Raw genomic sequence first — 26,110 nt, forward strand, 5'->3', positions numbered from 1 at the left:
AGAGCGGGGACTCACGCACCCTGGACACAGGGCCCAGCACAGCTCCCAGAGTGACAGTGCCTGGTGCCAACTCGGCAAGGCGGGTCTCACCTCCCATTTAGGTCTAGTCCGGACAGCGAGGGGGTTGCAGTGAGAGGACCCTGAGCAGGGGAGGATGGAGCTCTGGTCCCACCTGGCTGGGGTGGGTCTCTCCCTCACCAGACGGCAGGACTCTGGGGCCCTTCCACTCCGGGCGGCTGGGTTGAGGGGGAAGAGCACAGGGCACCTGAATGAGGCACGACGCGCCCTGGACATCTCAGAGCGGGCAGAGCCCTCGGGGTTCGTGGCCCTGTCCCTGCCACTTCCCGTAGACCTCTCTGGAGCGCCAGGCAAAGAGTCACCCACCTCTGCTGGCACACCTCCACTGACCTGGAGAGCCACTCTCTGCACATGGCTCCTTCTGTCCTTGCCCAGCCCGGACTGGGAAACTTCTTCCTAAAATCTGTCTCCCTGTAGCTTCTACTTTCTGGTTCCGGGACTATTCGCTGGAACCCCGTGGAACAAGTTAAGCCTCCCTGAGAACCCGTTTCCTCACCTATAAAAAGGGAATGATAGGGTCCCGCCTGCCACGTGGCAAAGGCCGTCACGTGGATTGCGTGGAAAGTTCTCCAGATCCCCTCAGACTTCAGCTAGGGCTTTCTGTGCTTGCGAAAGGAGTGAGGAGCATTCCTCGTGTGAATAAAGCCAGAGTATTTTGAGAAGATGGGCTTCGGGCTCGGGCTCGGGCTCAGGCTGTGATCAGGACTAGCACTCAGACTGGGGCCAGTGTCCGGGCTCAGACTGTACCTATGGTAGAAGTTTATTCAGGAAGAGGGTAAGGGCTCCGTTTGGGGTCAAGATCAGGGCTTGGGCTAGGATAAAGGTTCAGTCTGGGATCAGGATTAGGGTTGTCTAGGTTTGGAACAGGGCTCAGTTTATAGACAGTGTCAGAGATGGTTTATTCAGGAATTAGGGTAATGGCTCAGTATGGGGTCAGGGCCCAGGCTGTAACCCGGTTGTGTATTTTTGGGGTCAGGATCAGGGTCCAATCTGTGGCCAAGATCAAGGCCTATAAGCATTCATTTTGGGTTTAGGATCAGGCTGCAGGCTGGGGTCAGGGTCAGGCCTTAGGTCCGGGCTGGGGTCAAGGCTTAGGCTATCACCCAGGTTTGACAGACAATGTGTAGCTAGGGTCAAGCCTCCATCTGTGGCTGGGCTGGGGTCAAGGCTCAACTGTGATGTGGGTCGGGACTCAGTATGCGGCTCTGTCTTTGACTGTTCATTGACCTGGGCTGGAGCTGACCTCCCGAATGTGCATTTTTTGCATCTTGCTCCCTAGTAGCTCAGTCCACCGAGGTTTTCTTGGCCGACTCCAATCTCTGGAAGTCTGCCGCAGACCTGGCAGCATTGGGGTGTGCCAGGAGAGCACAGCAGGGAGGGGATGAAGAGGAGGGGGTCCTGTCTCTAGGCAGTGCTGTGTGTGAGAGGGACTGGGGGTTGGACACAGGGGACAGGTTGGCCCCTGAAGGACCAGGATGGCCTGGGCAGGTGAAATCCTGACTTTCTAGGGGGCGTGAGAACCAGGCCACTGGTCTGGGGCTTGCCAACAGATTCTCGGGGGTGGGATGAGATGGAGGAGGGTAGAACAGGAGAGAAAGAGCGATCTTGGGGGCATCTGGCCCTTCCTCCCGTGCAGACATGCTTTGTATGGTGACACGTGAACGTGTGTGTGGACATGTGTGTGCTGGGAAGGTGACTGTGGGCGTGGCTGTGTGGATGGACTTGTGTCTGGGGGTGAGCTGATGACTGCACATGTGTTTAGGGGCACGTGTCTGGCTGGGGGCAGGGGCAGGATGGGGGCAGGATGACGCCAGGCTTCGTCCTCTCCATCCCTCTGTCCCCTGAGCTGCTGGTGCCCCTTCTTTAGCCCCCAGCCTCTGCATCCCCTGAAGGTCCTGGCCATCCCACATGACTGGCATCTGAGCCCTGGATGACCCATCAGCTGAGAGCCTGTGACCCACTGCCTGGCAGCAGGAGACATGCAGGGACAGCCCTCTCTGGAACTGTTCCTCACCAGGGACTTCTTCAGGAGGCGATGGGGAAGGGGGACTCCCGGCTTGGGGGTCGTAACCACACACCTTCCCTCCCAGATGGCTCAAGCACAGCTAACACTGATGCTGTCCCCAGGAACCTGCCCTGGGAAGTAGAGCAGTCCCAGGCAAGCAGAGAGGGGGACCTGTGGGAGGGCCACTGTGGGCACAGAGCGGGGGCACCAGCTGAAGTCAGGCCACTGTCAGGGAGGAAGGTGGCACCCCCTCATCATGTTGGGGGGACCCCCCTGCAACCTTGGTCTTCAGCAACCAGATTTGCAGGATTCCTGCTACCCCCTTCCTGCAGGCCCCTTGCCCCTGTTTTGTTTTCCTGGTTCTTTCCTGCTGTCACCATCCAGGGGCTAAAGGGGGGGAAGATGCCCCTTAGAAGTCTCTACCCCCATCCTCTGTGTCGCTCTGTGTTCTCCTCCTCTTCCTCTCAGCATCTCCCACCCCTTGGGGTTCCTTCTGGTCTGCAGGTTGGCTGCATATTCACAAACGCAGGAGTCGGGGTCATTGTAGGGTGTCAGCGCCAGAAGGGGCCTGAGTCCCGACCCGCACGTGTGGCCAAGTGAGGGCTCCTTGGTGTGTGTTGGTCCTGCCCTGCACTCGCGACCATGCGCTTAGCCCTACTGTGTACCAGGCCACAGAGGAGGGGCCTCAGGGAGCCCTCTGCCGCCTGGGGGAAGGCTGGGCTAGGGGAGCCCCGGGCTGCAGAAAGGGACCTTGAACTAAGGTGTGTAGATAAGGAGGAACTGGCCAGGTGTGGTGTGTGTGTGTTGTGGGGGGCGGCCCTGAACTTGCTGACAAAGAGGGAATTTGGCCATGGGGCCGCCTTTGCCAAGCTCTTCCTCATGGTTTGGCGAGAGCCTCTCCGGTAGAAATAGCGCAGTTGTGGGGTTAGACCGAGGGGCGTTGAGTCTTGGCTCTGACGCTTTCTAGCCCCGTAACCTGGAGAAGCTCACAGACCCCTCTGAGCCTCGTTTCATCACCTGTAAAAGCGGGGTGCTGGCCTCTGTCTCCTGGGAGCTGCATGCACATGATTGCCTCACTTGTCCCATCTGTTAAGTGGGGTCATAAGACTTTACTCCTCCCGTGGTCTAAGCAGCTAACTCGGACACATGGGCACAAAAGTCCCAAACTACGTACAAATATTCCTCACATCAGAGTTCATTTGGCTCCCGAATCTGGATGGCAAGAATCAGACGCCAGGGTTTGGTTCCTGAGGCCATCAGTGAAATATGTGTGGTTCCTGAGTTTTGGATAGTGAAGGATATAAAAAAGAGTTTCTCAGAGTCTAGTTAGTTCCTAAATCAGATCTCGAGGCATATCTGTTTGCCTATTTACAAGTTACATACAAGTACTACAATATTAAATACACTTGTCAGGTAGAAGTTTCAAAATAATGAAGGTAAGAATAAACATGGAAAGAAATGCTGACATCTTCTTTTCGCACCTCCCTGGGTCCTTGTGTGCTTCCCCCGGGGATACCCCACCCCTCTCAGAACATTCCTGGTCTGAAGTTGGAGGTGCTGAGGGGTTACCCCAGAGGGCAGGAAGGCCCTGGGGGAACCTAGTCAGAGCAACACCATTTGTCATCGTGCCTCTGTCCCACTCACCCCCAGCGCTGGGCCTGGGACATGAAGAAGGAGACGTGGCATCTGTCTGAAAGAAGTTGGTGATGTCTATGCAGCCAGGTCCGCAGAAAACAAAACTTTCTTAAAATCTAAAAAGAATTTCCTCAAAAAAGTATGTCTGGTGCCTTTTCCCCCCAGCGGTAAAATCGACACAACATGACATTTACTGTTTTTTTTTTTTATTTTATTTGCGAGAGAGAGAATGAGAGAGAGCACGAGAGGGAGGAGGGTCAGAGGGAGAAGCAGACTCCCTGCTGAGCAGGGAGCCCGATGTGGGACTCGATCCCGGGACTCCAGGATCATGACCTGAGCCAAAGGCAGTCGCTTAACCAACTGAGCCACCCAGGCGCCCACATTTACTGTTTTAATCAAGTTCAGGAGCATCAAGCACATTCACGGCATTGTGCAACCAGCACCGCCGTCCAACTCCAGAACTTTCTCATCTTCCCAAACTGAAACTCTGTGCCCGTTGAACACTGACTCCCTGTTCTGCCCCCCGCTGCAGCCCCTGGCAACTACTGTTCTCTTTTGTCTCTCTGAGTTTAACTGCTCTAGATACCTCATCTGAGTGGAATCATACGGTATTTGTCTTTTTGTGTCTGGCTCCTTTCGCTGAGCGTAGGTCTCCAAGGTTCGTCCGTGGTGTGGCAGGTGTCAGAATTCCTTTCCATTTTATGGCTGAGTGATACCCCATTGTCTGTATACACATTTGGTTTATCCATTCACCTGTCGCTGGGCGCTTGGGTCCTTTGCACCTGGTAGCTATTGGGAGTGATGCTGCTATGAACACAGGTGTACAAATACCTCTTCCAGTCCCTGCTTTCCCTTCCTGGTGCCTTTTATAGAGAGAAGTTTTTAACAAGTTCTCCCATGGCTTGGGGTCTAGTGATCACGGTTTTGTAAACTACAGCGGGTCGTGAGGACTGTCAGAGCCGTATATGAGAGCACGAGACGCCATGGGGCTGCAGGAAGGGAAGGGGAGGGACACGTGGGGGGATGACTTGGTGGCTGTCTCAGAATTCCCCGGACTCAGCGTGGAAGGCAAAGCACAGAGGGTGGAGGGAAGGTGGTGCAGCTGAGCAGGTGATTTGGTCTGGCTGAGGAGGGGGCATGGAGGAGGCAAGCAGCAGGAGAGAAGCAGGGAGAGTGGGAGAGAAGCAGGGAGAGTGGGAGAGAAGCAAGGAGAGCGGGAGAGAAGCAGGGAGAGCGGGAGAGAAGCAGGGAGAGCGGGAGAGAAGCAGGGAGAGCGGGAGAGAAGCAGGGAGAGCGGGAGAGAAGCAGGGAGAGCGCGGCAGGGACCAGCCCCTGGAGGGCGTGGCTGACCCAGATGATGAATCTGGGTTTCTCCTGGAGGGAAGAGGAGGCCACGAAGATCCTCCGATAAGTGTGGGAGGAGCACTAGGTAGGACTTCTCCCCGGAGTCTGACTCCACTACAGGTGCCACCTTGGACGTGGGGAGGCCAGGTCGAGCTGAGGCCTCCACCTCACAGCGCGTTTGTCTCTTCTTGGTGTCTCCTGGCCCCTTGGAGGTCCCTGGTCTCCTTTCCAGTCCCTCCAGCCACTTGTGAGCACATTCTCCAGGGTGCTTGACCTCTTCATGCATTGCACATTTTGAGGTTTAGCTCAATTCCCTTTCCCAAAAAAAAAAAAAACATTCCATAAGCGATCCCTTCACTGCAGACACATGCACACACACTCATTCACACACTCATGTGTTCACACACGCACATATGCACTCATGCATTCACGCACTCACACATGTACTTGCACACATGCACAACACACCCATTCTCATGCACGCACACACTCATTCACAGCATACACCCCCACACACGTGCACTCACACACACGCACAACTCGCCCCCTCCTGCTTGCACACACTCACAACGCCCACACTCATACACATACCTATGCATGCAGTCACAGCACACAACACTCACACGGTCTCCCTTCAACCCTGTTCTCCCATCTGTCTCATTTCCAGACTTCTCTGGGGGACCAGAACTAACATTTACTGAGAATCTCCAGGGTGTCAGACAGTGGGTGTTGGCTCTTTCCACTTCTCCTCGTGACAGTCTTCCAGGGTGGGTATCATCACCCCATTATACAGATGTACAAACTGAGCCTACGGAGCTGATGGTCTCACAGGAGCTGGTGGGGCCCAGGGCCCTAACTCCTTTTGGCACTTTTTGTGGTAGCTCAGTGGTTTTTCTGTGTCATAAACTCACTGCGTCCAGTTGGCAATACCCCCAGGGTCAGGACCACGTCTGCTCCTTCTCCTTATCTCCTACATGGGCTGGAATTCTGAAGATGCTCAAGGAATTCTTTTAAGTCAGTGACTCCGAATTCTGATGTCGAGGGGTGGTCTCAGAAGCCCCTGTTGTGTCCTCGTGCTGTTCCGCTGCCTGGAACATTCCCCCTCCCTCTCAGGGCCCAGCCTGGGGGCTCTTCTTGGGAGCCACCCCCCAGTACCCTGTCCTCCGTGTTTACGTCACTCTGTTTGGAACTCACCTCTCCGTGGGACTGTCATGATACTTGTTATTTACTCTTCTGTCTTCCCTGTGGGACTAGGAGCTCCGTGGGGACAGGGCTGTCTCGGATTCACCTTTGGGGGCCCAGAGATGCTCCTGAGGCCTACACCGCACTGGCTCCTGGAGAATGCGCCCGGAATGGAAGCGCCACGCACATGTGTTTGGTTCAGTCCCCTGCCTAAGGGACCTCTCCCGCTGCTCCTGGGAGAAGGCTTTGGTGGAGGACTCCCTTCGGGTGCCTCTGCCTGCATCCTCCCGTCGCCCCCCAGGCATGTCGGCCTTCAGAGGTACCAAGCTGGGGAGGAGGTGGGGCTTCATCGGTGCCCTTGTCCATCCTCCTGGGCACTGAAACTCGCAGGGGGCAGCTTGTGAGCAGGGCCACCCCACTTCCTTCTCTCTCCTTTATGCCCAGGGCAGCTGACTTGGATGACCTTGGGGCACCAGGACCCCTCCCCCTTCAGCAAGGACAAGGCAGTGGGTGCAGATGAAAGCACCCAAGAGAGCTGGGATCAGCCCTTTCTCTGTAGCCAGCCAGCGCTCACTCTGCCGTCGTCCTGCCGCCTCTCTGGGCCTCAGTTTCCCTTTCTGTAACACCAGGGGTCATCTTCCCGACCCCGGGGCCCTCCCCAGCTGTGCCCTCCTGCACCTGTGAAATTCTGAGAGCAGAGGCGGGAAGGCGAGATGGCCCCTCTTTCCCCGCCGCCTCTCCCTGTCCCCCAGGGTCACCCCAAAGCCTCCCCCTCCCCCGACTCCCTGGAACTTCCCTGCAGCTGCAGGCCTGGTGAGACAATTGGGTGTTTTAGAGAAATACATTTTTGGGCTAATTTGCCATGCATAAGTGTTTCTCTTACCCTTTAAAGGCGGAGAACAAAGAGGCCTTTCTGCACCCGGGCAGGCTGCTGGGGAGGGGACCGCAGCTGTACCGGGCCGGCGACCCTCCTCCCTCCCTCATCCCTGTGAGCGCCCCGCCACGCCGCCCACCGCCCCCCAGGAGAGACAGCCTGGACTTTCCCAGCCTCCCCCAACCCCCTGCCCTGCTGCCTCTGAGGCCCCTCTGGTCCTGCCCCACCCCAGCCCCCACCCTCCCACCAGCTGCCCCAGGCGAGAGGGAAAGTGTGCGTGGGTGGGGGGATGGATAGATGGATGGGGAGGGGGCATGCCCGGAGAGAGCAGCTCTCTACGAGGCTCGCCAGGGTGGTGATGGCCTGGCTGGGTGTGTGCCAGAGCTCCTGGGTTATGGGGGGTAGTCACGGGGTGTGGGATGGTGTCAGTCATCAGGTGAATCACTAGTGTCCAGGGGGGATGTGGCAGTAATTCCATCCATTCATTCATGCGTTCATTTGTTCATTCGTTCATTCATTCAGCTAGTCTCTGCTGTGTTCCAACCATGTGTGGGTCTCAGGGCACCCCCACCCTGGAGGAACAGAGAGGTGCTACTGATTATAGTAAAGCACCTGAGGTTCTTGTATTTCTTAGAGGAGGCGGCACCTACGGGAGTGGCTGCACGGGGACAAGGCTGTGGGTGCAGACGTGTGAGGAGTAGGTGCTTCGTCCTGCCTGGTGCATAATGAGGGGGCCGGGGCTTGGTAGCAGCTTCCTTGTTGGCGGTGAAGGTCCTGAAACTGGCAGATCCAGCATTACGCCCTCCTGGGTCACAGTTCACCATCCTCCCGTGCGCTCAGGCCATTCCTTCCCCTCGAACTCCCTTCTCTCACTCTTGGCTGTTCTGAGGACACACCTCTCCTCTTCTGGGGGCCTCTCCTAGCTCCCCATCCTCCTCCATCGGGGCTGGGCCCCTCAACTGTCCTGTCTGTCTCCCCCAACAAATCCAGAGAGCCCACGTCTGCACACACATCCACACACATGCACGGGGTCCTGCTCTCCCTCTGTCTGCACTTTCCCCCCATGTTCATGGGCTTACTGAGGGCAGGGGCCTTGGGTGTCTTCCCAGCACCCAGCACAGGGTGAGTGCACAGCCGTCCATGCTCAGGAAAGGAGCATACAGGGCTGGACACCCCTCGTCTGTATTCAGAACAGCAGCGGCGCTGCTTACTGCATGCCAGACCCTGCAGGGTGACATCTGTTCACTCACCTGGTTGTAACACCTTTATAAGGTAGGCACTATTACCTACCACTGTTCTACAGGTGGGGAAACTGAGACACAGAGAGGTTGAGGTTTTGCTAAAGATCATCTGGCTCCCAGGGGAGGAGGCATGAGAGTCCTCGCTCTAAATCGTTGTATCTGAATCATGCAAGAGCCACCTGCTCCCTGGAGCCTTCTGGAATAGACTAACAGACACTGGATTCTCCTTCTGATGTCCTCCTGCAGCTTGCTCTGTTCCTTCCATCCCTGGGCGATGCCCCTGCCCTGTGTGCGCGTGAGAGATGGTGAGACACTGAGGTTGAATGGCAGGGTGTCGCCCCACGAAGGAGCTGTGAGTGGCTTGGGTTCCTTAGAAGGACGAGGCCAGCCAGGGTGGGAGACCAGGGCTGCTTGCTGTCCCGCTGCCACAGGTGTGAGCATGACCTTTGGTCCTTGGATTTCAGGACCACCAACAAGGGCTTCGGAGCCCCTTCCAACAATGTCACGTGGTTCCCTTGCAGTCAACAAACCCGAGGGCACGAGCGACACCTCCCAGGGCTCCACATGTCACAGGGCGACTGATACGGGCTTCACGACCCTCTGTGTGTGTGTAGTGTGCACGCTTCTGCACGCACACGCATCCGTGCCCGGGTGTGCCCGTGTGTGGCTTGGCCTGCGCACGTCTGTCTTGGGGTGCTCAGGAGATGAAGGAGAAGGCAGAGACTGAGAGAGGACAGTGGCTGCATCTTCACCCAGAATTCTCTGTGTGGGATCGAGAGGAAGGGGCAGCCCTCTACCCCGCACAGACTCCCGAACATACAGATCCTCTGAAGGCTGGAGCAACACAGGCAGAAAGTGAGATGTGGCTGTTTGCCCAGGGGGGTTGAGGGGGAGCCCCGCTGCGATGGGCAGGCGACTCTGGGCCTGTCTGAACAGGGACTCTGAGACTCACCAAAGGCTCTGCAGGCCCTGACTGCTCGCTCCATCGCAACCCTTGATGGGCACTTATGGGTGCTGACTGCATGCCTGGCCTGGGGGCAGGGCGGGGGTGGGTGGGCAAGGCCTCTGTCCTTTCAGAGGAACCTAAAGTCCGAGAGGAAAGAGTGCCCAGGAAAATGGAGTTCGGGGATCTGAAGCGTGAGTGGTGTGGTCTGTTGGGTGTGTATGTGGGGGGTGAAGGCTGCCGAGGAAGGCTGGGAGGTTAAGGAGGGAGATTTGAAGGTTAGAGACTGTTGGGGAGAGGGAGGGCCCCTATTCACAGAATCCTAGAATGTGAAAGGTCTTTGGAGATTACCTCATTCAAGTCTAGTTTATACAGAGGGAAATTGAGGCCCAGGGACAAGGGATGACTTACCCAAGACAGTGATGGAGTCAATCCGAGTCCATTCAACAAGTAGTTCCTAAGCCTGTGCGGCACCAGGCAGAGGACTCAGCCTTAAATAAGGGCCTTTCTTGCCTCAGTTGGCTGTGGTCTGCTGGGGCAATGGACACACAGACAGATAAGCACCACCCAGTGCCACGATTGTGACCATCAAAGTGTGTACGAAGCAGCAGAGTGAGGGGGAATGGAGGACTATTATCTAGGCAAGACCTCTTGGCAGAAGCAGCATCTGGGTTGGGCTTTGAAGGATGAAGAGGAGTTCAAAAGGCTGAACAGGGAAGGAAGGGATTAGGTTCCAGGTGACCAGGCATTTTGAGTTGGTTTCTGTTTTTGCCACCCCTGAAGGCAGCCACCAGTCTGTCCTCCATGGGCACCCCATTCTCTTGGAGACCCCAAGCAGGCTGGGATGGCAGGGGGGCTTTGGTGTGTTTCTGTCCTGAGGCAGGGGAATGGATTCCGGGTTTCCCAGGGCCCCAGGTTTAGCCTGGTTGCAGGGCCTTGATTCAACCCCCTTCCATTCAGTCAAAGAACATTGACTGGGCACCAATTATGGCTAAACCTTACCCAGTGGGGAGGATTTCAAGAGGCAAAGAGGAAAGAAGAGCATTCCAGAAGGGAACAGCATGAGCAAAGGTGTGGTTGCTGGAAAGCAGGGGTTTGTTCAACAAGTATCTTCTATTTTGTGTGGCTGGAGCAGGGGGCATGAAGGGAGCAGTTCAAGACGTAGCTGGAAAGATTGGCTGGTGCTGGAGCTGGAAGGTTCTAGGGCAGAGTTTGGGTTTTAATCTGTGGCAAGAGGGAGATGCTAATGGATTTTGAGCAACAGCAAGTCCCTCAAGAGCCCAAGACTGGGCTGGGAACTTAAGAGAACCCAGAAGCCTCCCGGGGAGCCAGGAGATGGCCCCCCTGGACACGGTGTGCTGGCAAATGCTTAACAACCAGCTCTGCTGGGGGAGAGGGTGGCCATCCAGGGATGGATTTCCACAATGTAAAAGCTCCCACCAGGGCCAATTTCAAGCTTCCCAGCTGACATCAATAGGCTTGGAATGTTCCAGAAAATTTAACAGTTGGCTCTCCCATGCTGGTATGAGTTCACTCCTGCACACCGTGTCCCCCAGGGTTATCAGCTGTAATTCCCAGTGCTCAGCCCCCTTCTCTCCAGGTTCACTTTCAGTGTGACCTTCACGTGGGAGCCCAGGGATGGAGACCTACCTGAGAGGTTTGTCCACACTCAGGGGGTTCTGAGCCCCCAGGCCCTGTGGGTTTGAGCCTTGGCTCAGCCGGTCCCTTGCTGGGTGACCCAGGGCCACCCCTCATTCCTCTGGGCTGACTTGCTTTGTGGGGTCCTTCTGGGCTGAGCTGATGATGCGGAGGGGAAGTGTGGGTGGCAGAGGACGGAGCCAGGGAGGGCTCGGGAGCATGGGCGACCGCTCCCTGGGGGTAGGGACCAACCCCACCCACCCCCAGCTCATTCACCTGAAAATCTGTCAGATCACCAGCTAGCACTGGGGCAGGAGGGGTCCTGTGAGGTGAGGGGACAGGGGACAGGGTGGGGGGCATTGAGAGCCACATGGGCTCTGGGCTATAGACCACCAATGCCTGAAACCCTGCCAGGGGAAAGCGGGTTTCTGGGCCTTGATACAAGTTGGTTCCTCTGCCTGGTGCCACCCTCTCCCTCGCCGTCTCTTGGCAAACTCCTACTCATCCGTCAGGCCTCAGCTTCAGCGCACCTCTTCCAAGAAGCAGGGGCTAAGAGCACAGGACCTCTGAAGCCCTGGATAATCTTAGTCTTTCTCAACCTCATCTGTAAAATGGGAACAATGATACTGTGTAGCTTGTAGGATGGCTCTGTGAGAAGCACTTGGCACACAGAGCCCTACTTCTGATCATTGTCATAGTATTATCACTCCTTAGTTACTGCCCCTTCCCCCACGTCCCTCCTAGGTAGGCTTGGCCTCTGAGTCCCCACCATGCTTGGTGGTTACCCCTTCAATCAGGTGGTGATTATGGCCATGTCTGTCTCTCCCGCTGGACAGTGAACCCCTGAAGGTGGGGATTGGGTCTGATTTGCCTGGGGGCTCCAGAGCACAACCCGAGCCCGGCCCGGGCACAAGCCCCGCACTGTTTTAGGTGAGGGACTGACCCTGGCCAGGTCCCCGGCCTTGGCTGCGACACCGACCTGCTCAGGGTCCTGGCCAAGCAGCTGCTCCCCATGGAGGCTGCGTTTCCTCATGTGTGACCTGGATGACCTCTGAGGATACTTCTTCCAGCCCCAAAACGCTGTGAGCCCATGTCCCAAACCCGACTCACCATCCTGCCCCTGAAGCAGCCCCCACCCACTTCCCTGCTCCATCAATGGCTCCACTGTTCCCCAGTGACCCAGGCGTGAAACTTCAGAGTCATTTTTGACTCATCCGCCTCTTTATCCCCTCATGGCTAATCATCAGCCACGACAGTTTTTCCTTCAAAATGTTGCTCACATCCGTTGTCCCCTCTCTGGGATTCTGGTCTCCTCGTCTGCAGCTGGGATGATGGTGCCCACTTTCTGACTGGCCAGCATCCTCTCATCGCCCATCATGGCTGTGTCCCCAGCAGAGCTCCTGAAATGCCACCGCTGTGTCCCCCCTGAAAATGCACGCCTGTCCCCAGGCGGGGGATTAGCAGCCCTCAAGTCTGTCAGCAGGGAGGCTGGGTATGCCCAGGAGAGACTGACAGGAAGAGGGGCCCTGAGTGGAGTATGGGGGTGCAGTTCCCAGGTTGCCGTGGCTTGTCTCCGAGAGCTCACGCACATCTGCACGCACATCTGTTTGAGAGACCCAGTGCTGAGTGTGAGGCAGGGACTCCGGGGTGGTTGGACAGAGCCTGTCCACACGGAGCTCACACCCGACAGGCCCCATACTGTGGGGTGTACAAGGGGCCGTGGGTGCTGCTCCCTCGGCCCGGAATCAGGAAGCTTCACAGGGGAGAGACAGTTGGTTCTTGAGAATGGTGTTTCCAGCCCGGAAGCAGCCTACCCGTGGAGCTGTAAGAGGGCGCAGGAGGTGTTTGGGGTGGCCGGTGCTGGGAGGGCTGAGGATGGCAGGGTGGGAGGCAGCGAGGCTGAGCAGGGCTGGGTGGGCTGGGGAGGGACCCTTGCTGGTCGGAGGTGAGCAACCTCAGGGACCCCTTCCCGCCATCTCTAATTCACGTCCCCTGAATAGAGCTGACTCCCCGACCCTGGGAGGCAACTCCTCTCTGTAAAAATCAAAGTGACATTCTGTGGCCCCGCACTCTACAGTTTACACTGTGCTGGCCTTCCCTAGTTCCTGGTCTGGCTTTACCAGTCCCGGCACTGGGCAGCTCATCACTCCTATTTGACAGGTGAGGAAGCTGAGGCCCATAGAGGGGAAGGGGCTTGTCCAGGGTGACCAGCTAGTTTTCGCCAGAGTGAAGCCTGGGATTTCCCTGGCCCTGGATGCCAGACTCTAGAGGTTGAAGGGAGGGAGGGAGGGAGGGGCTCAAGCTCCAGGGCCCATGTCCTCCTGGGGAGGGGCTGGCTCTGTGGGACCCAGCTGGGGGGACAGGCCCAGCTGCTGGGAGGCCGGGACTGAGAATTGTGCCCACCAGGCCTCAGCAAGGCAAACCCTGCTGGGCTGGCACAGCCTCTGGGTCCGAGCCCCCTGCCTGGGTGCCCTGGGGTGGGTGTCGGCCCGAGGGAGCAGGAGGGACTGGGTGGCGGATTTGTGTTTCCACTTGATTCCCTCAGTTGTTTTTCAAGAGCTGTGGCAGGAACCCGAGGGGCGGGGCGGAGGCGGGGGAAACCTCAGGAAGGCAGGAAGGCGCGGGATGGGCCCCCCCCACCGCCGCCCGCCCCCCATGTGACTCCTCTGACTGACGACAGTGCCACATGGAAGGGCCTCGAGGCTTCCGTCCTGCGCTGGCAGGACGAGTGTGTGACGTGGGCCAGGGCACTGGGCCCACACTGGGTGACTTCCCGCGTGACCTGCGCTGTCTCAATGCTCTTTCCTTTGGAGGCCAAGCCCTCTGACCGTGGGGTAGGAGAGGCCCGTGACCATCGCCTGACCCCCACTTCCAGCACAAGCCCAAGGGGCAGGTACTTAGGGCCAAACCTGGGCAGGGTCGGGGGTGGTGGTGCCCTGAACCCTGGGATTTTGTGCAGTGCCCCCCCGCCAGGTCTCCCAGTTCCCCTCCAGCCTGTCCAGCGGCCCCTTCTCAGCTCTGTCTGTTGTCCACAGCCAGGCCCCCTTCTTCCTGCTGCCTCCCCCCACCGTTTCAGGCCTGCTGCCTTGCCACAGGCCATCCGTCTCTTGACTTCCCCAGGCCTGGCCATGCTGGGCTCGCTGTCCCTGCTGATTGAGTTTCCTGTCTTCCAGAACTGCCCACATCCTGGGCCCTGGGCCTGGCCTCTCCCCTTCCACTCACCTGTGTGTCCCGGTCCTGTCTGTCCTTCTCAAATGGTGGCAGGAGTGGGGACAGCTACTCCTAGCTTCGGAATCTGCTTAGCCATCTTAAGCTGTGTGGTGGCAGCTGAGTCCTGGCCCTTCTCTGGGCCTCAGCTTCCTCCTCAGTGAAGCGGGGCTGATAGTTACAGAGCCAGCAGCCTCCCAGCACTAGATCCGACGAGCAGGTGCCCGGCACAGGGTGGGGTGGGGGAGGTAATGGAAGCGCTCATAGGAGCCAGGCCTCACACCAGCTGTACAACCCGGGATGATACTCATATTTCTCTGAGCCTCAATTTCCTCCTCTGTGAAATGGGTATAATAATAGTTCCTTCCCTTGGGACTGAATGAACTACTCCCAGGGGAGGGATTCTCCATCTGGCCCGGGGTGAGGGAGGGCTTCCTAGAGGGGCAGCCCTCATGGCTCTGGACAGTGATTGGCCAGCAAAGACTCCAGAGACAGCGCTCCAGGGGAGGTAGAAACCAGGAGCTTTAAGCTGAGACTGGGAGGGGGGGAGGTGAGACCTGGGGATCCCACCCTAGTCTCCCATCCTGCCTCTGCAGCCAGGGGGCTGATGCTCTGCAAGCTGGCGCCCTTCTCTGTGCCTTTACTTGTGCAGGTCTTCTGTCTCCAGGCCCTCCTGCGCAAACCCTTCCCACCGCCCAGTACATACAACTATAGCTTGACTCCTCCAGGAAGCCTTCCCTGCCACGGCCGTCTCCCTCGCTCTCGTCAGCACGGCCTGCTGTATGGTCCACGGTGATGGATTCTCTTGTAAATGGCGCACAGCCTGGAGCCTGGCGGGAGCCCAGGAACCGCCAACCCCACCGGTAGCAGTCTCCGTCCATGGAGATGCCCAACCCTTGCTACCGTCCTGTGGGGCCAGGAGGGATAAGGGACCATCCGACAGTTGATGCAGAGGTCAGGGAGGTCAAGGGGCTGCCCGAGGCCCACAGCAAGGTGGGGAGCAGACAGGACCACAGCCCTCACTCGCGCTTTCTCTCTCTGTCTCTTCGTTTCTGTCTCTGTCTCTCTCTGTCACCTGCCCCCCAGTGCAGAGCCCCGGGCTGGGGCCTAGTAGGGGCATGTTTCCTTCCTGTTCAGCTGGAACTCCAGAGTCTGTCCTGCCTTTGGCTCTCTGGGCCATGCAGCCTTCCTTCCCTACCCCCTGGCCTGTCTGCCGTTGGAGGGTCCCCTGATAACTGTCACTATTCTCTGTAGCCACTGCCCGCCCCACCCCACCGCTCCAGGCCGTGGCCGGGGCTGAGCTGAGGTACCCACAGTTGCCCTGGGAGCAACAGAGGGTTCAGGGAAAGCCTTCACTAGGGGTGGGGAGGCGCTGACCCTTCCCAGCTGGAGACCCTGAGCTGTCACTCACCTCTTGGAGGCTCAGTTTCCACCCCCTGAAGAAGGAAGTGCCGCCTTTTTATGATCACGTCAAACCCGCGAGGTGTGTGTGCTTTTACAGACGAGGAACCTGTGGCTCTGGGAAGCCAGGGACCGGCCTAAGCTGGGAGGTGGGAGCTGGGAGGTGGGCCCTGCTTTGCTGGGCCATTTGCAATATCTCAGCACCGTGGGATTCAGGGGGGGCAATGTCCTGAGAGTTCTTTGTGAGACTGTAAAAACTTCCCAAAGAAGAGGCTTTGTTCTTCAAGTGGGGTGACCATGGGCCAGGTTCCCCCTTCAATGGTTCCACTGTGGGGGCCTGGAACCCCATGACTATGAACCGCTCCTGGCGGCGGGGGGGGGGCAGCCTTGCTCTCTTTAGGAACCTGCCTCTTTCTATCCTTAACATAGCAGGTGCTGGCTCATCACTAATTCAAAGAATGATTGGACCATACTTATGAGGGGGTGGGCAACATGGGGGGAGTAGCCACCAGGAATGGGAGCACATAGGGCGTGGGGGGCTGGTGGGTCTCTAGCCCTCACCCTTGACCTCTTACAGTTTATTCCTTGCATGGCAGTCACAGTGTCCTTGTTGACATGGTACTCAGACCACACCACTCCCTGCTCCAAGCTCCCATGGGCCCCTCACATGTTCCTCCAGCATCTCCCATGATCTGACCCCTGTTCTCTGGCCTCCCCATGTTTCCCTCGCTCCCTCTGCTCCTGCCACTCTGGCCTCCTGGCTGCTCCTAGACTCTCTGGCACATTCCCTCTTAAGGCCTTTGCACATGCTGTTCCTACTGTCTGGAACATTCTGCCCCAGACATTCTTCTTCTCTTCATTCAGCACACCCTTCCAGGGGCCTCCCCTGATCACTGTTCCTAATGCACACCCTTCCTGTTGGTCCCTCCCCTGGCCCTGCTTTGTTTGCCATCATAGAGCCTGTGGCCACCGGACATTAGCTTGTATATTCGCTGGTTTATTGTCCAGCTTGACAAGAACATTCTCTCTGTGAGGGCAGGGGGGGTCTGTTTTGTCCGCTGCTGTAACCCCAGAGCTGGGACAGTGCACATGACTAGTGCCCAACTCTTATCTGTAGAAGAAGGGAGGAAGGGGGGAGGGAAAGACCTCTTTCTTCTGCTTATTCATGGAGTGCCTCCCCTGTGTGGCCCTATGTTAGGTGTTTCTAGAACAGGTAGCATCAGCAGAGGGGACAGCAGCTCACTTGAGCCCAGCTGACCCCAAGGTAGCAATGGTCATTAAGTGAATATATGTGAAGTGCCCAGAGCACCATAGCTTTTTTTTTTTTTTTTTTTGCCTTATTTGCTGTATTACCAGATGTGGTCTCTAGGAGCCTGAGAACCAGGGCTGGTGGGTGGAAAGTGGGGGAAGGGGAGAAAGCTGAGAAAGCTAGGGATGAAAGAGATTTAATTAAATTTTAGGAAAAATTTTCGAAAGGCAACACTGTGCAACAAGGAAGGGACTTCCTCAGGAGAAAATGCGCTCCCTGTCAGCAAAAGGAGGCAAGTGGAGGGTGGAGGCCCTGGAACTGGGTCCAACAAGCCTGAGGACCTGAAGCCATAAGATGTAAGGATTCAGGGGAGTCCTCCCCGAGGTTGGGGTGGGCCAGGCTCTGCAGTTGGAGCAAGCATGGGTCACTGGTCTGACCAGGCCCAGGCAGCAGAAGCCATGGCTCCAGTCCCCAGGTCCAAAGGCTGCTGGGACTTGGCCAAGCAGCCATATTGGGCCTCTGGACCTGGGAACCGCAGACCAGGCCTGGGAGACAGGAAATCGCCCTGCTCAGGGCCCGAAAGGCCCCCTAGCATGCCCTTACTCCCTCCCCACCTCCCACAGTGGCCTCAGGCCCCTGTGCCCCGCGCCCATGGGGTTAAATCTCTCCCTGTCTCTCTCTGCTCCAAGTTGTTTTCCAAGTGAAGCAGAGAATGGTTCTCTTGTTACCAACATGGCTTCTGGGCATTGGGTAATGCGCTCCCTCTTCTCCCTGCTCCACTCCACAAAGGGACCTTTTGTTCCTCTCCCTGCCCCTCTCTCTGGCTCTTCCCTGGCCCCCCACCCACCCCGACTCCCTCCTCCCCACCTCCCGCCCCACACTGCACCCCTGGGCTGCGAGGAGTGACCGTGGTCTGGCCGCGGTGCCCTCCCTCTCCCGAGGCGCCCAGGGAGAGCAGGGGCCTTGTGGCTGCGGCAGCCATTTTGAGAGCGGCCATTCCAGGCGGCCCCTGGCTTCTGAGAGGCTTGCGGGGTTGGGGAAGCCACGTGGGGTGGCTGGGGCTCAACAGGAGGTCTCGTGGCGCACCTCCTATTCTCCAGGGAGAAGGGGGACCCTCCCACTGGCCGCCCCGACCCGGGCTGCCTCCTTGCACTGAGACAAGACACCTTGCCACAGCCACCATCTTGCTTGAGCCGCGCGCAGCAGCCCCCGAGGCGGGAGTCACCCCCCGCCTTCCGCAGGTGGAGACTCCGTGGGGTAAGTGTCTGCTCCAACCAGGGGCTCAGTGAGCAGGTGCTGCAGCCGGACCGAGCCATGTGCTCCCCCCGCCCCCCCACCTCTCCAGGGAAGAGCCCTCAGAATATGCCCTGACCGATGGGAAACACTGAGATGGAAGCCTAAAACCAAATTTACTGGAATTTTTTTGGAAATGGAGCAGATTGTGCCCAAGATGGTAGTGTCAGGAAGGCAGTCAGACGCTGAAGTGTCGCTCTCAGGGAATTCCGTCTCTGTCCACTGTCCCCTCCTTTGCCCCCTCACACAGTCCTGCAAGGCAGGCAGGCACAGGCTGACGACATTTTTCAGATGAGGAAACATGCACAGAGCGGGTACACAGCCAGGACTTGGCGCTCACCCAACCGACTCCAGCTCTGGTTGTCTCTTTGCAGGGCGGCTGCCCACCCCTGCGGAGGCCCAGGGGCTTGGGAAGGAGGCTCAGGTCGGTCACGGCAGCCCAGCCAGCCTGTCTGTGATTGAGGAGGTTGTGCTCAGGTGCTCAAACATCCCCCAGTTCCTCCATCTCCCTCTGTCCCCGTGTCTGCAGAGCCGTGGAACAGACCCCGCGTGCCGTGTTAGAGGTGTGCACTCACCTGTGACCACCGAGCTGGGTCTGGGGCCTTCGGGCCACGGCAGGAAGAGGTAAAATGAGTAGATGGGGGACGGACGGATGAATGGATGGATGGGCGGCTGGGGGCAACAGAGAGAGAGAGGGAAGATTTATTCAGAGTTGAATACATCCCTGGGCCTGCCCTCAAGGAGCCACAGTCCAGGAGGAGACATAATTCAGTGAAGAGCCAGCGGGCTGCAAGGCAGGGCACCTGCGAGCTCACCACTAGCTGGGAGGTTGAGGAAGGAAGGCTTCTTGGAGCAGGTGACTGAGGATGGGACCTGAAAAGACGAGGATAAGTGAACTAGGCAAAGAAATTGAGACAGAAGGTGGGAAAGGGGCTGGCATAGGGGGTGCGGCTGGAGCCGGGGAGGAGAAGGTGAGTGGTGTGTAATGGGGTGAAGGGCCCACACCAGTGTGCCAGAGCAGAGTGGGGTCAGGGAAGGTGGGAGAGGTGGGCAGGGGAGGAACCGTGTGGGCTGCCGAGGGCAGTCGGGGGGCTCCTGAAGACTAGGATGCCCCGATAAGGTACATGAACTAGATCCTGAGGGCAGTGGGGTGGTCACTGAAGGATTTTCAAGGGGTCAGGTTTGTGTTCTAGAAAGATCATATGGGCTGGGTCTGTGCCAGTCTGGTTTATTACTGTTTTCCCAGCAACCAGCTCAGTGCCTGGCATACAGTAGGTGCTCAATAAATGTTTTGAATCAATACACGAATACCAACAGTGTACCCTGAGGTAGTGGTTAACTGCAGTTGTAGGACCTTGGGCCTCAGCTCCCTCGTTGGTAAAACGAGGGTCACAACCCCCGTCTCTTGGGGGTGCCAAAATGGCGAAGGGACGGAGTGCATGGCAGGGCTTTGCTCAGTGTCCTGCATGAGGTTCGCGCTCCCTACCTGGTATCTTTCTGTTATGTGCGCAGGATGCGCTGTGGGCGAGACGGAGGCGAGGAGCAGGTGAGGAGGGGCGGAGTCATCCGGGCGAGAGGATGATACCAACGTTGATCAAGGGCTTAAGCTCTTCGAACATTTTACTCTTATAATCCTCAAAACAAGCTAATGAAGCAGGCATTATGGTCACCCCTGTTTTATTGTCCAGGAAACCGAGGCACAGAGAGGTGAAGTGATTTGCCTGAGGCCCCGAGGCTGGTGAGTGGGAGACGGAAGTGCCCTGGACACCAGAGCCCAGTGACCCCTGAGCTGGTGATGGCCTGCCAGTGGGCTACCACCGGGGGAGGGGGACACAGTCCGAACGGATGGACCAGATGGTGGGGGGCAGGTGGGGGGCAGGGAGGGAGGCATCAAGGATGCCCCTCGGTTTCTGGCCTGGGTGACCCGGCAGAAGGTCATTCCATTTCCTGAGCAAGGGACACCGCAGGACGGGCAGGCTTGGGGTGGACACGCTGAGTCTGGGAGGAGATGCCCGGGAAGTCTGGCGTCTAGGAGAGAGGTCTGAGCTGCGGATGTGGCCGAGGGTGAAACAAGATCCTGGGGCAAGTGGGAGGCTTGTGGGGGGTGGAGGAACCCCACCTCTGGAGCTGGTGCAGCAGACGTTATATAGCATTTGTTCTGTGCCAGACATTATCCTGAGCCCTTGTGTTACCTTATTAAAATCCTCCCAACAAACCCTGTGAGGGGCCCCGTTACCATCCTCACTTCCATCCCAATGGACAGTGAGAGGTCCCAACTGCCCCGGTAGCCAGGGCTCTGACTGACCCAGGGCCCAGGCCCAGGCTGGGGACGCGTGGAGAGGCTCCGAGGGCTGCCTGGGTGTGAGCCGAGGTGGGGGCATCTGCAGAAGAGAGAAGGAGGACGCAGGCCTGCCTCATTGGCCCCTTCGGTACGTGGTCTGGCCAGCTCCCCTCCCCATGCCTCTGCCACCCCCACAGGCCCCAGGCCTTGCCTCTGTGACGGGGGAGGCCAGCAGGGAGATGGAGCCAGCTCTGCTCTCGGGACCTCTGTGGGGCCTGACGGTGGGTGAAGGGCACACAGTCTGCTCAAAGGGGTGCAGAGCTGGAGGGCTGGATGGGGTGGGCAGTAGGGGAGCAGAAAGTTCCAGGATAAGGGCCGGGGGGCCGGCACACGGAGGACGGTAATTCTCAGGCTGATGGGCGTTAGGGGCAGGGCCTGCGGCGTCCTGGCACAAACTGCCTGGTTCCCAGCTGTGAGCTCAGGGCCTGGAGCGCGGCTGCCCCACAGTGAGCCCGGTGGTGGGGCGGTTATGCCGCCGTCGCTGCTGGCCAGAGTCCGAGCTGAAGGCCCTGGGGGGCTCCCAGCCCGCTGGGGGGGCAGACATTTTGCCCGATGACAGGACCCTGGGCAAAGGGTTCCCGGAAAAAGCTTGCCACTGCCAGCTTTGCAAGGTATGGGGGCACAGGGAGCGGTGACCCTGGGCTGGGCTTCAGTTTCTGGGGACAGGTAGCAAGCGGGGTGCCGGCAGGAGCAGAGGCGTGGTGAGTGGAAATGGCGGTGCTTTGGGAAATAGTTGGTGACCTGGTGTAGCCAGCGTAGGGGGCCCAGGAGACGAGGGGGCTGGACAGGGGGACAAGGGGCTCTCTTCTGTAGGCAGTGGGAGCCAGGGAAGATGCGAGGGCTGGAAGAGAGGCCATGGAGGTCTGGAGAATGTCAGAGGGGATGAGCATGGCTCTGCCTGAAGAGGCGTAGAGGGGCTGGACAGACAGCATGGGGGGGGGGGCGAACAGGACTGGGGACACTAGTGGGTATGGCCTGAGAGGTCAGGTGGGGGACCAGGTAGGGTGAGGTCAGTCAGGTGGTGGGCAGGTGGAGTTGGAGGTCCCGAGGGACCCCCGGGTGGAGACAGTTGGTTTCATGGGTCTGGAGACTGGGATCCGGGAGTGCAGAGGAGCTGGTTCAGTGATGCTCCCTCAGGGAGAGTGGGCGCCTGGGCAGAGGAGAGGTGCCCAGCTGGGAGCAGGCGGAGGGGGTCAGAGAAGGGGACGCATTGTCACAGAGGGCAGGGGGCCAGCAAAGTAGCTCAGAGAGACAGGGAGAGAGCTTGGGGCGGGGGTCCCAGAGCAGGCTCAGGGGCCGGGGGAGAATGGCGGGACATTCAGCCAGGAAGTATAGACAGCAGGTGGAGACAGGTCTTCCGGGAAGCTCGGCCAGGAAGACCAGGGGAGATATAGGGCAATGGCTGAAGGGTACTCGAGGATCGTAGGTTGTTCATAGAAGAGATGCTGGCGGGGCATCGCAGAGGTGGGCTACGTGGGGGAGGGGCTCCTGGAGTGGGGGTGGGGTGGTCCTGAGCTGGATGGGGGGCCCTCCAGCTGGAGGGAGGGAAGGGAATGGGATGGGAGCTGCAGAGTTATTTGTAGGCCGAAGGAGGGGAGGTCAAGGGACTCCTGCCCAGGGGCCTTGCCTCTGTGATGGAGGACCGGAATGGAGAGGCAAGGGGCTGCAGGGGGTCCTGAGGTTTGGTGTCTCCACAGAAGGCCCTGGAAGAAGGACGCCTTGGGGATCAGAGAGGGTGGATGGAGCTGCGGGAGGACCCAGCACAGGCAGTGGCTGGGCTGAGGGGGCCCGGGTCTAAAATGGCAGCATCCTTTCTCTTCCGGCTGTTCTGAGCACAGGCCATGTGCTCATGCCTGAGGAGCCATGGCCTGTCGTCCAGAAGCTTATTTGCAGCTTCCTGGAGGTGTTGCTGTCCTGGTCCGGGGCAGCCTGTCATCCCCTTGCCCAGTGCAGGAGGCAAAGCGGCTCCCAGACGCTTCCCACGGCCTCCAGGCACCTCCCTCCTGCCCCACTGGCTGCCAGTCCCCAGCTCGGCACACAGTAGGGCCTGGACACCGATGGCCTGCGTGCTTATATGCTCTTCCACATTTCCAAGCACCCCCCCACCCCGGAACTCCCTGTGCCCCCTCCCGGGAGGGGCTAAGTGGACCAGACTCTGAGGGCAAGCCTTGCTACGGCCCCCCACCCAACAGCACGTCTCCCGAGGGAGCCCCGCACCCAGAGCCCCCGTCCTCCCCCTTCTGACACAGTTTCCACAGCTGGGTGCTCTGATTTCGGAGCCCAGAGCAGAAGAAGAGGAAGGTCAGCAGAAAGGAGCACGGACGGAGGGACAGTGCAGGCAGAGGAAAACAGTTCCTTACCCTTAAAAATTTGCTAAGAGGGTCAATCTTATGTTAATTCTTATTGCAAAATAAAATAAAAAACAGGGTTGCTAAGTTGGCCTCATTGCTAACAGCATCTGCCACCTACTTTCAAGGGAGGACACAGAGCCACAGGGGAAGCACAGGACACGGGCCCTGCCTGGTGGCTGCGCACCCCAAAACCCGGGGTGCCGTCCGTCACTGCTGTCACGACCAGGTACAAGGGGAGGCTGATTTCCATGGCGCTTTGTTAAAACAAACTCAGTATAAATAGTTCTGCCCAAAGATGTAGAGTATGACCCACTGGCCACCCCCTTAATGCTCAGTGGTCAGGGACCGTCACAGGCCTGTGACAGAGTATGACCCAGCCATTAAAAATGATGTTTATGGGGGCGCCTGGGGGGCTCAGTCACTTGAGCGTCTGGCTCAGGTCATGATCTCAGGGTTGTGGGATCGAGCCCCGCATCGGGCTCCGCACTCAGCGGGGAGTCTCCAGGAGATTCTCCCTCGCCCTCTGCCCCAGCTCGCGCATGCACACTTGCTAAATAAATAAATAAATAATAAAATCTTTTAAAAAATGATGTTTATGAGGAATTTTAAGGACATAGGAAATGTTTTCGGTGTAATTTAAGTGAAAAGCAAGACGTGAAACGCTACAGGCATATGTGTAATTCAATAAAAAGCCAAAAGAAAAAAAACTACACGCTGTGAGCTCAACTTCATTTAACAATTACAGGAACAAACCTGAAAGAAAACTAGAAAATGCTAACCTTGTTATTTCTGGGTGGTGGAACCGCGAGTGATTGGAACGTTTTCAGTGCCTTGTCTTTTATCGTATTTCCAAATTTCTACAATAAACGCGTTCCAATGTTGAAGTTATTGGAGATGAAGGTGCGGCGCGTAGCCTGTCTTTAAGAAGGAGTCCCACGTCTCTGGAAAATCTTCTTGTGTGAACATATAAGATCTTGGAGTGTGTTTATATATTTTTCAGCTGGAGGTAGAGCTTGAATCAGGAAGGCATCTTGACTACAAATAATGGAAAACCCAATACCATCGAGGGGGTTGCTTGCTTCCCCCCACCTCCGGCCACAGGAAGTCCCCGTTAGGCCATCCAGAGCTGGTGTGGTTCCATGATGCTGTTGTGGACGATCAAAAAGCAGACCTGTTATTCACCCTGAGCCCCTCTCTTTCAAGCTCCTGTCCCCCACACCTGATTTCCATCCTGGGACTGAGAACAGCCTATGCACACCGTGCCCCATGCTGGCCTCACTGGAGGTGTGTCTGCACTCACCTGGTGCCACTTGGGGGCCGGGACCAGGCAGCCCAGAGGGGGTCAGCTTGTGGGAGGCTGTTCCTGAGGAAGTGACCTGCCCCGGGTCACACTGCTCCTCAGGGAGCTGGATGAATGAAGAAAAGATGGACGGATGGAGGCACAGTTAGAACCTGGCTCTCAGCTCTTTCCCCCACCTGAGTGACAAACTGCCTAGTCTAAGCATCTAACAGGGCGTATCAGTCCCTGGAAGACCTGGCCCTGCTGATCTGCTTGGCCTCACGTCTCACCACTGAAGTGCTCTGGCTCACATACACCCCACGCTGGTTTTACTCTGTGCCTTTGCTTATGCTGTTCCCTCTGCCTGGAATGCCTTTCCTTGCTGTGCCCGCCCCCTTTGGTCTAACTTCTGCTCACCCTTTTAGAATGGGCCAAGCGTCACCTCTTCCTGGAAGCCTTCCTGCCCTCCTGGCTCCTCTTTCTGATACTGTAGGAATCTGTGCTTACTGAGTTTACCACACCGCTACCTTTCTCTTCACATTCTGACCCCCTCCCTGCCAGCCTGTGAGCCCCTGGAGGGGGGGGGGGGATGCATCTGGTTCACCTCAGCATCCAGCCCTGGCCTCAGAAGGGGCATGTCCGAGCAGGAAGTCTTGGGACCTGGCTGTCCCCTGCTGCTGCCCCTGAGGAGAGCCTAAACCAGGTCGTACCCGGTTCCCATCTGAAATGGGGGAGAGTTGGGCTGCATCCGGTCACTTCTGAGGCCGTGGTCGTTCACCTGAGGGCAGGGCTGGCATGGGACAGCCTTTACAGGGTGCCCGAGATGGGGGAGAAGGGGGAGGGGAGCGAGGGGCATGGCCAGCGCCTTTGGTCAGAACCCCCACTGCGGCCACTTAGGCGGTAGGGAGTGGGGGTGGGTGGGAAGCAGAGTGGGTACAGGCCTACCTTCTGGGGCCTCGGCACACCCGAGCCCACCAAAGAGGCTGGCCTGTGTCCCCATGGCAGGGAGGGCGGCCCTCAGCGGCTATCAAAGGCCAGCAGGGAGGCCTCCCTCAGATGACGGCTGGGAGGGGAAAGGGGATGTCCCTGGGGCCGCCACCGCCACTGACAAGCTGGGCCATCCGTCAGCCCTGAGCACAATGGGGTCATTAACCCCTGACCCTGGGCCCTTCTTAGCCACTTCCTCTGGAGGGCTTCCCCACCAGAAGAAGAAGGGAGGGGAAGATTTCTCTTAAGCCTCCCTCTTCAATGAGAGGCCCAGGACCCCCTGGGCTGGTCGGGGGAGTCACAGCCTTGTGGACCCTTCCAAAGCTCAAGGTCCTGATTCTGAAGCTCCCATCCTCTGTGGCTGCCTTGGGGGCCCGGGGGGTGGTCCCCACCCTCTGCCAGCCGCAGGAGCAGCATGTATGGGGAGGGACAGAGAGGGACCTGAGAGAGACAGAGACGAGACAGAGGTCTTCTGAGAGAGACACGGTAGCTCAGAGATGACTCTTTTCCATTTAATAGTACATTCACAGGAACTTACAGACCAGTCCCACTTGTGAAGTTCAATGCAGGAACCCTAAATAAAATGTTAGCAAAACAAATCCAGCAACGAAGAGAAAGGATACATCCATCATGACCGATTGGGTTTATTCTAGAAATGCAAGGGTGGTTCAACATCTGAAAATCTATTAATGCCATCTGTCACATTAATAAATTAAGGGAGAAAAGTCACATGATCCTCCCAGCACTGGCAATAAATTTCAACATCTACTTATGATAAAAATGCTTTAGCGAACATTGGATCGAAAGGAACTTCCTTCAACTGATAAAGATTATAAAACCCAGCACCAACGTGGTTCTTAAAGGGACAATGGACAAAATTCCTTAAAATCCAGGGCAAGACAAGTTTGCCCGCATCCATGTGTTTATTTAATATTGTACCTGAGGTCCCAGATGGGGCAGTAAGAGATGGAAAAAAACCCAAAAACGACAAGGTATAAGGATTGGACAGGAAGAAGAAAACTGGCCTATTTGCAGATGACATGATTATCTACATAGAAAACC

General features: G+C 57.6%; 1 protein-coding gene across 14 annotated transcripts in view; it reads left to right on the forward strand.

Annotated features, from left to right (window-relative positions):
* The window catches only part of POLR2F (RNA polymerase II, I and III subunit F), a 75,410-nt gene extending 50,916 nt beyond the window's left edge, over positions 1–24,494 (forward strand). Inside the window, exons 2-10 of one of the 14 annotated variants that reach the window (XR_013449350.1) lie at positions 6,317–6,563; positions 17,009–17,093; positions 17,902–18,054; positions 18,620–18,714; positions 19,603–19,636; positions 19,779–19,828; positions 20,354–20,519; positions 22,908–23,008; positions 23,783–24,494. Coding sequence is in view for 12 of the 14 variants with exons in the window: in XM_078076602.1 (XP_077932728.1) it covers positions 6,367–6,563; positions 17,009–17,093; positions 17,902–18,054; positions 18,620–18,714; positions 19,603–19,636; positions 19,779–19,828; positions 20,400–20,519; positions 22,887–23,008; positions 23,668–23,744 (933 nt within the window). In the remaining 2 variants the exon portion in view is untranslated. The other 13 variants (XR_013449351.1, XM_078076602.1, XM_078076605.1 and 10 more) reach the window with 13 other exon arrangements.
* Positions 24,495–26,110: the final 1,616 nt, after the last annotated feature.

The sequence above is a fragment of the Halichoerus grypus genome, chromosome 6 (assembly GCF_964656455.1).
Source record: "Halichoerus grypus chromosome 6, mHalGry1.hap1.1, whole genome shotgun sequence".
Classification (NCBI taxonomy): Eukaryota; Metazoa; Chordata; class Mammalia; order Carnivora; family Phocidae; genus Halichoerus; species Halichoerus grypus.